The sequence below is a fragment of the Acomys minous genome (genome assembly GCF_964271855.1).
Source record: "Acomys minous genome assembly, chromosome: 13".
NCBI classification, from domain to species: Eukaryota; Metazoa; Chordata; class Mammalia; order Rodentia; family Muridae; genus Acomys; species Acomys minous.
The window spans coordinates 58,566,992-58,577,639 of NC_140495.1; the positions used below are offsets into that span (position 1 = coordinate 58,566,992).

The following is a 10,648-nucleotide window of genomic DNA, read 5'->3' on the forward strand; positions in this document are numbered from 1 at the left end:
TGCCTGGCTGGTATCTCAGGTGGAGCATGAGCCAGCCAGAGAGGGTAGAGAAGCCTCCTCAACATGAATGACTAGGTGTGTAGACTAAAAGCAGCAGGAAAGGGGTGCTGGGGGCGGGGGTGCCTCTAGCCAAGCCCCCATGCCCAGAGAACGGGCCTGGCCTCAGAGGGGCCAGTGGTAGAGGAAAGAAGGCTTGCCCAAGACAGGTTTGCCAGGCCCCAGCTTCCCACCAAGGCTGACGCAAGGCGTACTGTCTCCAGTGGAAACTACCTGGAAGCTGGAGAGAGACTTTTCTCTGGGTCAGAGGTCGGAAGTGAATGGCTTTTAGACTTCCTGTGTGTGAAAATGCACATGCTGTTTCTGCAAAGTGACAGGGCCTGTACTCTGGGGACTTGGGACGATACCAAAGCAGGAAGGGGCATTTTATTCAGGGACAAACAAGACCAGCAGCTCAACAGCCAGCAAATGACAGGCCTGAATTCTAAGGCAGATGAGACACTAATGCCTGGGTTGTTTCTCTCACTTGGGCTATCTCTAGGTCCCGCTCTGCTCTTGTTCATCCCTGTCACCAACTTTGGGTAGCATGTCCAAACCTTAACTGGTTCCAGAGGGCAGTTTCCTCCATCGGGCAAGACCCTACCTACAGGAGAGGTTGCTGCCCAGATCACTTCCCACTGGCACCACACACACCCTCCTCTCCACTCCCAGACTAACATACTTTCCCTTTAACACAAATGCAAAATAAAAAAGTCTTGGGTGTGGTGGCACACACCTTTAATCCCAGCACTCAGGAGGCAGAGGCAGGTGGATTGATGTGAGTTCGAAGCCAGCCTGGTCTACAAAGCAAGTCCAGGACAGCCAAGGCTACACATAGAAACCTTGTCTCGAAAAACAAACAAACCAACCAACCAACCCACTTCAGATTGGAGCCTGGCCTGATGAACTCACCTGGCCCTCACTCTCACTGTTCTGTAAGCATAGCCTCTTGTGCTTTACTCTTTTCAAACCCTCTAGGTGAGTGGGGAACCCAGTGGCTTCATGTCTGTTCTGGAAACATCTCTCAAGTCCTTTGCTTTGGGGACAAAAGAGAAAGGCTGGAAAAGCACCTGGCTTCCAGCTCACCCACTCAGTGTGCAGAGTGCCAAGCACTCAGAGACAGGTTGGCACGTCCCCATAGCACGGCCTCGGACCCCGTCTGCCCTTTCCAGTGTATGAGGTGGAGTGGGCAGCCTAGTGCTAAGGAACCACTGGCCAATAGTCCAGCCATGCAGGGCAGGCTACTAGAAGCTGCCCTGTGCCGCCATGGCTGGTCTCTGCTGACCATCAGCAGACTTGCCAGTGTTCCCTTTTTCAGAGCCAAGAGGACATGGCTTGATTCCTGCCCTACAGCTAGCTAGTGAAAGGCTGTCAGGTGGTTTCTGGTAAGCTGATGACTCGGGTTTCATGTACAAGCATACATTTCTGCCCAGGTATGGGAAGCTTAGATGCCCTGGGGACAATCATTCCCACAGGGGCAGGAGACAGTAGAGGGCTGGTTGAGGCACCGAGCTCAGGATAGACAAAGACCCAAATGCTGCCCCAGCCTTTCAGGTTTAGACTCTGATGAGTCTAAGTGGGCCAGTCTTCACACACCTGCTTTGTGGGGGTGTTGATGACTATCTCCCAGTGTTTCCTGTTGCTACAATGAAATCCCTGGGGCTGGGTGCTTTCCAAAGCAAAGTTTACTGACTCAGTTCTCAGGGGTTCAAGGACATACATGATGCCAGAAGCAGCTCACCTTTAGTGACAGCCTTATGGTGCACAGCTGACATCATGGCGGGACCACGTGCAAGAGAGATCACATGGCTGGACAGGAAGCCCAGATTCACTCTGTCAAGAACTAACTGGGGCCTCCCTATCCCTTTTCAGGAAGATGTCCTCACAGAACCAGATACCTAGGCTCCACCTCTTAAAGGTCCAAGCTTCACAGGAACTGAGATTGTCACTAAGAGCTTGAGGACAAGTGTTCCCCAACCCCGGCACCTCAGTCTGCCCTCTGACCCCTGTTGAAGACGTCCCTAAGCAGGTGGGGAGGTAAGTAGGGTAACAGGACACATGTCTTATTACCTTATTACTCATATCAATGGTATGAGTAGGGCAGGTATTTGCAGTAGAAAACATAAGTGCTTTGGGGGAACCAGTAAGGTGGATGGTTCAGTAGATAAAGGGTGCCTGCCATAAACCCTGGGGACTTGATCACCTGGACCCGCGTGTAAGAAGGAGAGAACTGACTTTCACAAGCTGTTCTCTAGCCTTGGATGCATGTCCATGTTGAGTATACACACACACACACACACACACACACACACACACACTACATAAGTGAAATAATAATAGTGCATTTTAAAATAAGAGTGGGGCCGGGCATGGTGGCCCATGCCGTTAATCTCAGCACTCGGGAGGCAGAGGCAGGTGGATCACTGTGAGTTTGAGACCAGCCAGGTCTACAAAGTGAGTCCAGGACAGCCAAGGCTACACAGAGAGACCCTGTCTTGAGAAACCAAAAAAGAAAAGTGGCTTCCTGGTTGGGGCCTGGTTTTTAAAGGAGAAGAATAGAAAAATGTGTTGTTACTGTTTGTGCAGCGCAAGCTAGAAATCACTATATAGCCAAAGACCATCCGACCTTTGACCCCCATGTTCCCATTCTCTGGAGTGCTGGAAGTAGAGGGGCACACCCCCACATCTGGTTTGATGTTGTACTGGGGACAGGACCTAGGGTCTCCTGCATGATGGGCTAGCACTCCACCAACCGAGCTGCATTCTTAACCTGAGAAAACTTTTTAAAGCCACAAGCGTGACCCTAGGGAGGCGGCAGCCGGGAAGGGTACTCTGATGGCGCAGGCTGGGGTGCACGAAGCAAGAACATCCCCAAGCGTAAGGTGACATGGATGCTTTCCATAGCTGCACATTCTACTCAGAGGAATTCCCAAAGGGGTGTCCACTCGGCACTCATTCCTTATAGAAGTAAAGTACTTAGCATGTGGCAGCTAAACACCGGCACACAGAGGGCCCGGCTGCAGCTGCCATAGGCTGAGCTCGGTATAACCCACAGCGAATACGCAAAACCGCAGGAGGGGAATACGGGCTCCTCTCGGCTCACAGAACACCATCTCGACAGCAGAAGACTCAAGGCCTCTTACTGTAACGCCAGACTCCTCCTCTTCCTCTCTACTGGGCCCAGTAGGTCTGGACTGCCGGAACCAACCTAGAGTAGCAGCCACACTTCCCACCCCTGGCCACTAATGAAGTCACGAAACTGAGCCCATAGGCACCAACTGTGGAACTCACTGGCCCCCAGGGGCATGCTGTGTCCACTGGAAGAAAGAGCTCTCTGAAGCAGAGAGTCATATTGTCAGACTAGAGCGGGCCCAGGTGCCAGCGGTCCTCGGTACCAACCATCCCGTGGCAGCTCCATCTGGCCGAGGCCAGGCAGCAACCTTTCTGTCTCCCCAGACCGGCCTCGTAAGCACACAGGCTTATGCTAGCAGATGTGAGACATCTGTAGCAGACAGAGGCCACAGAAACCTCCAACGCTCTGCTCACACACCTGTCCCCCTACCAAGGCAGGAAGTACAAGGGATGCTGTTCGTTATAAACCTAGGAAGGAGCGGAAGACCTGTCCAGCCCCGTCAGCCACCCAAATGTGTGCCCAGTTCAGAGCAGCCACAGGCAGATGTGCCACAGGGAGGTTGGGAGCGGGGTAGCCATTTGTCCAAGCATAACCCTGAGGGCAGAGAGAAGGTGAAGAGAACACCCACCCTACCAGTTCTTAAGGGGTCTGGAGAGGAAACAGGCCTTACAGAGAGATACTGAGTGTCACTTAACACCAGCCACCCTGCCATCAAGGGCTCTGCCCGTGTCCTGACAGTGGCAGGGTCCTGGGTACATGGGGGAGTAAAGCTCTTGCCCAGGACAGGACTCAGTGGAGGAACTCAGATGTAGCCCCTGAGCTCAATGTATAAGTCTCCTAGGTTAGCGCGCGTGTGTGTGCGCATGTGTGTGTGTGAAACTATATACCTAGTGCCTAGGAAAGAAACAAACAGACTGAGGTAGAAGACAGTAACAGAGGAACCCACCAGTATCACCTATTAGGTGGCACAGTTAGAGGCTTTCAGAAGCAAGGGCCCTAGAAGCCCCTCCCCCACCTAGCCCACTGTTGTTGAGTCAGCAACTTCCTGGCTGGGGGTTAACAGTCCACACAGCATTTTTCATCCCCCCCCCCCCCCCCGCACCCTATGCAGGCAGTGGAGGCCTGTGCCCAGGGTCTGGGGGACCACCCAGCTCCCCTGTTCCTGTTCCTCTCATTCACAGCCATGAGGCCACCTGAGACTCCAGCCAAGGGTGCACTGGCGATTTTCACCCTGGGAACCCAATGGGCTGCCAGAAAAGCACCCTGGCTACAATCTGTCCGTACGGGGTAGGCTCACTCCAAAGCTATGGCCTCTCTAGTAGCTCTAAGAGCAGCGTGCAGTTTGCCTGCACTGCCTATAAATAGGATGTTTCAAGCCCCACATCCTGCAAGAGAGAGGGCCCCCGTGGGCCTGGGGCTGGTGGGCCAGGGGACAGCTGCTGCAGACGGGTCCAGCTCCATCTAGCCCATGGCTTAAACCACTGGCTGCTGTATGTGTGCACAGCAGAGCTACTGTGGACAGCAAGCAGTTTCAAGGGCCCAGAAAGGAGACTCTGGGTTCAGGATAGGGCCCTGGAAACACCTACCTCCATTGAGACTGGGAGCTGCAGGGGGTGGGGCGCGGGGGGTATATGGCAAAAGAAAGTAGATTTATCACTCAGCTCTGGTTATCTTGGTGTTCTGATGGTTTGGGAAATAAAGGCTTGGGACTGGAAAGCAAGCAGCCCACCAACAGCTCCAGGCTGGCTGGACCCTGGACGCTCCCTCCCAACACCACCAGGAAGCCAGCGGGTTCCTGCCCCAAGAGTACCAAAGAAATAAGCGACATCAGTCAAGACTAGCCCACGCCCACTTCCCAGCTCATCTGGAAATTCAGTCCTACAGTGAATATGGAAGAGAAACAAAGGCAGGCAAGAAACCGTAATTCCTGGGCCCTTTCAGGGGTGAGGTGGTGGGTAAGGGGAAGATGATCCCAAGAAGCATCTGTGAGCCACCAACATGGCCTACGATCTCAACTTTACAAAGTGCTTCCTGACCGGCTAGCCCAACCCGACCGGCCCCCACCCGCAACAAGGAGGAGAACCAAGGGCCTTGCTGGAAAGTCCCTGGCTGCAAAAGTAGCCTTAACTGCCTCAGCTATCCCTAATCTGGTTGATGGATAGGTTTCCAGGGAAGGCAGTCCCCAGCCCGAGGCTTTTGTTCCACTTCTGTGGCTGGGGTAGCCAGGTACTACTGCTGCCTTCTCCCCGCCTTCAGCCCGGTCATACGGGCCTTTGTTCTACCTGCACACACCGGCAGGCAGAGCCCACCCCTTTCCCGGCAGCTCCTCCCTGGGCTGGCGGGCACCGGAGGGCCTGAAGAGATCCCTCAGGTGCAAGGAAAGAGAACTGTATTTCTCTTGCTCCTCTTTTGGTACTAGACAGGTACGGGCTACACACACGCACACGCAAACACACCTGTTTTTCTGCCTCTAGACTCTAGACTGAACCCTTAGTCCCCCAAGGTTTCTCTCTCAGGCTAGCAAGCAGTGCAGCGCAGGTGAGGTGGACAGAGGGCAGCAGGCGGTGACCCAGGAGGAAGTCTGGGCACTGCGCAGCCAGGCCAGTGGTGAGGAGAGGCACAGAACAGAGGGTGAAAGGAAGGATCAGAGGTCAGGAGTGGCAGCTGCAGGGACAGATGAGATGGGATACGGAACATCGGAAGGAGCCCCAAGAGACAGATCTGGCCCCGGCTTTAGGGCACTGCCTCCCCCGCCCCCCCCCCGCCCCACCTCCCACCCCCATCACACTAGCCCGCAGCGGGCGCTCACCTGGGCGAACGAAGACCTGCTGGGTCGCGGCGGTCTAGCACACCGGGCACACAGTTGGTGAGTTCGGTCCAGTCAGCGTGGAGCCCGCAGCTCCAGCCAGTGGAGAAGCGAGAGAAGAGCCACGTCTCGCGGCGATTGGGCCGATAGCAGGTGCACTTCTTCTGGCCCGGCCGACAGTCGCAGGGCACCTCGAGGCGCACGTTCTGCACAAGGTGGCGGCCGAAGGTGGTGCCGCCGGTCTTCTGGATGTGCAGGAAGACGATCACGTCGTCGCCCTTCATGTCGAAGCGCAGAGAGCGCTCCAGCTCGCGCACCGGGAAGTAGTACTTTTTCTCGTAATGTGGGTCCGGCGTGGGGAAGAGGTCCAGGTCGTCGGGTGGCGCGCGGCCACCGGGCGCGCCCAGGCTCAGCCCCGGGCCCGCGTACTGGTATAGGATGAGCATGAAGCACGCCGAGCCCGCCACCACCAGCACGAACTTGCTGGCGCGCTCAACCATGGTCCTGCCGCCGGCGCGCCGCCGCCGCATGTGTCACCATCGCCGGCGGCCCGGGCGCCGGGCCTGGGAGGGCGGGGGGCGCAGCTGCTCCGCCACCGCCGCCGCCGCCGCCGCCGCCCGCGCTCTGGCCCGGCCGGGCTACTCGGCGCCCAGGCTGTGCGCAGCGTCGCGGGCCCCGGGCCTCCGCGGCGCCGTGGCTGCTCCCCGCCCCGATCCCCGGCTTGGCTAGCGTACAGCCCGGCCCCCGCCACAGCGCCCCGCAGCCTCGCGCGCCGCCACCCGCCCGCAGAGCCCAGCGCCGAGAACGCTCTGCACCGCCCCGTGCGCCGCCGCGTCTCCGCAGTCCGTCGCGGCCCCGCCCCGGCCCGCCCCCGGCCCGCCCTCGCGGCGTCTCTTGCTGTCGCCGCCCGCTCCGATCCTCCGCTCCGCCTCTGGAGCGCCCTGTTGGGGGAGGGGGGAGGAGACCAAGGCACCGGCCAGTGCTCGGCGGCGCCGGGTCGCGTGTCTCTCACACCGTCATCGCCGATTGCTACGGAAAGGGAATCTGTTCCAGCTCGCAGACCTGTGGCTGGAGACTGGGTTGTCCCGGGCCCCGGAGTGGGTGGTTCTTTTGGGCCTTGGCAGTGGCTTTGGGAGCCCGAGTCTCTTGACCTTCTCTGGTCCGGACAGTTTGTCTGACCTGTGCTGGCTCCCAGCGGAATACGGAGGCTTTGACCTTCACACTAAAGGACCTGAAGTTCCACGTTCGAGAGCGCTCGAAGTCGGGACCACCAAGCAGTTTGGGGCTACCAACGAGGGTGGGGGAAGGAAAAGAGAGGTTGAGGGCATTGATGCGAGTGTTAAGTGGACTTCACCATTCTCCTGGTGGCAATAGGGACAATGACCCAAAGCCCTCAATGAAGATAAGCAAACATCCCAACTTCTTTGACATTTTGAGGTTGGCAGCAGGACCTCCAGCCTTGACTGATGGTCGGCCTGCAAGTGGGGTGCAGCCTGGGCTCTGGCCTGCAAGCTGGGTGCTCTGTTTTAAGTTTTGCCTCTTGGTAGAGCCTTCAGCGTCTGAGCAAAAACATGTGATGGGTTCGCTTGCAGCAACGCCCTGTAAGTCTGCACTGCAGTCAACCAAGTCCCGTGCAGGAATACTGAGTTTTCGCTTCTGTAGAGAGGTTATTCTGTCTAGCCTGTGCTTGCTAGGCTTGCTTGTGGGATTGGGCGTAGTTTATGCGCCAGGTTTAGGGGAGGATTTCCATAGCCAGGCAAACCCTTTCCCCCTCTGTTCCTGGCCACATGAAGCTCCTTGCCTGGCCCCGTGCTCATCTCTGCTCCCCAAGGCCAGAGGGCAAAGCAGAGGGTCACCAAACGCTCTTTATTGCCAAGTGGCCCCAGAACATTCCAGAGAAAACCACCTATGCTTGGCTGTCTCAAAGGGAAAAGCGAAGACCCACGAAAGCAGAAGTCTGGGACAGGTACCCAGTGGTAACCACAGACCCTCGGGCCAAGGATGGACAACATCTCATCCAGAGAAGATGTTTCTTCAGACTTCATTGTTGCCAAAAAACGATTGAAGAGCCTCCCTTAATAGCCAGGAAGCTCTCTGTCTCTTCCTCAGTCTTCTGATTTAAGGCCAGGTGCAGATTGATACTCGGGTGAATGGAAGCTACCCGGAAGGCAGGTCCCCCCAGTCTTGGGTCAGGGAGTGAGGCTTTTGCAGCCTGACTAGCCAGGCTTCACCAGGCTCTTTCCCTTGTTCAACTGGCGGAAATGTGACACTGAGGGTTTGCTGTGGATTGCCAGTGAGACCGATGAGGCCCAGCTGTCATCTGGCACTCAGGAAGGGCTCCATTTGCTGTTTCCTTTCTCTTTCTGGTAGCCAAGGCTCCCCATAGCCCTAGGAGGGCACACGAAGCGGAGGAACACCCCCCCCCCCCCAAGCGGTCCTTGGAGGCAGTGCCCAGCCTCAGTGTATGATTCTACTTAGTCCCCTACCTTTGTCCTCAAAATGCAGACTTCAGAACTCTGAGCTAATATAGAAGAAAAAGAAAAGGACGGGGCTAGTGGTAGGATGTGATGACCCAAGAGAACAGATCACCGTACTTGTGTTGGAGAAAAGATTAAGATTTCATTTTTAACAAGCTAACACAATTCCCTACCCACCATGTGTCTTTATAGTCTGAGAACCAGGAGATCAATCTCCACAGCCCCGCCACCCCATGGCGTGCAGTCCCGCGGGCGGACACGCGGGGGCACAGCCACCGGCTGCTCCCTGGTTTAGCAGTTGACATTGTAAAATTGGGGGATTTTCCACACTTGCTTCCCTGGTTCTCCGTCGGCTGTCTGCCCATTGTTTCTGAAGGAGTGGAGGGGGCAGTCACGTTGTCTTTAGAGCCTCCCCTGGGGCTGCAGGCAGGGAGCAGAGAGAGGTTTTGCTTGAGGACAAAGTTTTAAAGGTGACTTGGTGTAGCCATGGAATCTCAAGCTAATGGACTGAATCCAGAGCTGCTACTGTTAGGGGCCAGGGAGCCGAGCTGGGCCGCTCTCGTGGAATCTGAGCCCATCAGTCCCCGTAGACCCCGTCTGCTCTGTGTACCCTCTGCTGTCCCCTGGTCTCTTTCTTGGAGCTCCCAGCATCCTCCACCGGACAACCTTTTCTCCCGTTCCCTTCCCTCCCAGGGCAGAATTGTCCTGTGTTTGGGTGGGCCCCTGCTCCAGAACTTCGCAGTGCTCTATCAACGTCTTCCGCAAAGGCCTGCCTGCTCGGATCCAAGGAGAACATACATGATCAAGTTGACTCCTAAAAACCTCTACTTCCGGCGGACTTGAAGTGGTGACCAGAGCCCCTGGAATGCCTACTGTACCCTCCTTCACCGGAGTCTGAAGAGTCTACTGCAAGCTGGCGCCACCCCTGAGGAACCACCCGCTTCCCTGCTGGAGGCTGCCTGTGTAAGGGGGACTATGGCACTTCTTGGCATCACTGGCCGTGCATCCAGGAGTGGAAACTTAACTCCAAGCCCCTCTTTCTCTCTTAACCTTTCCAGCGCTGACCCTCTCTTCCCACGGCACATCTCTGAGACTGGCAGCTCCCCAGTGGCAGGCTGGGCAAGGGACGAGACCTGAGCAGCCGTACTGTAACCCAAAGGGTTTTACCTGTTTGTTGCATGTGTGCATACATTTGCACGCATGTGCGACTGTTGTGCATGTGTGTGTCTATGCATTTTCCTCCTACGTAAGGAGGCACGCACGTGCGCTTGAGTGTGTGTGTGAAGGTCAGGGTTTGACAACATGTGTCTTCCTTGAGTCTTGCTATTTTATTCACTGAGTTGGGGTTTCTTGCTGTCCCTGAGGTTTTGCTAATCTAGATAACCCCTTGCTTTGGGGGTGCCCTATCTCTGTCTCCCAAGACTGGGGTTACAGGCAGGCCACCATGACCGCCTGGCTTTTTACATGGGCTTTGGGGATTGGAACTCTGGCCCTCACACTTCTACAGCAGTGTTATCAGACCCCTGCCTGGTCCTTTCTGCATGGAACATCTGCTGGAACCTGCCTTGAAAAAGTGTGTGGGGGGGTGCCTTCTACCAGATTCCTGCCCAGGCTTTTCTTTTCCCAGAAGGGGCCCTGGCCCAGCTGAGGTAAGGGAGCCACAGGGGAGGATATAGTGGGTGCTATGGAGCCATGAACCCTACAGCCTGAGACAAGCCACCTGGACCAGAAGGTCTTGTTGTTCTGTTTGTGCCTGGCCTTCCTAGAGCCACCCTGGGCAGGCACAGAGGGTGTCTGTCCTGCCTGTGCCCCACAGAGCCTGTATTAGCACTCTGCAGCCTTGCAGCTCACATCCTTTGTCTCCTGCACTGGATGACTCCTCTTTTCACCTGAGAAGCCCTCTCTGTATCTCTCTTGTGGTAGAAGCTGTGCTTGCAGAGCTCCTCCCTTCCTGGCTGCCTTTCGCTGCTTCTCTCCACCGACATTAACGGTTGCTCTCCTAACAGGTTAACGTCAGCTGGGACTGAGTTCAGTGGGAGCTGCTTTCTTAGGGCAGGACTCTGGGGTTCATTGAGGGGAGAGCCAGTGTTTCAGAGATGGCCTTTGCCAGCAAGATCCTGGCCGTGGCGAGGGGTGCATTTACACTTGGGTGCACATGCGTGTGCATGCACACGGAAGCCGAAAGCCTCTGGTATT

General features: G+C 56.3%; 1 protein-coding gene across 1 annotated transcript in view; it reads right to left on the bottom strand.

Moving 5' to 3' along the window:
- Window positions 1-6,760, bottom strand: part of HS6ST1 (heparan sulfate 6-O-sulfotransferase 1) — a 43,925-nt gene extending 37,165 nt beyond the window's left edge. The window contains exon 1 of the mRNA XM_084754630.1: window positions 5,979-6,760. Coding sequence (XP_084610756.1) covers window positions 5,979-6,505 — 527 coding nt within the window. The 5' untranslated portion in view covers window positions 6,506-6,760. The remainder of the gene's footprint in view (window positions 1-5,978) is intronic.
- Window positions 6,761-10,648: the final 3,888 nt, after the last annotated feature.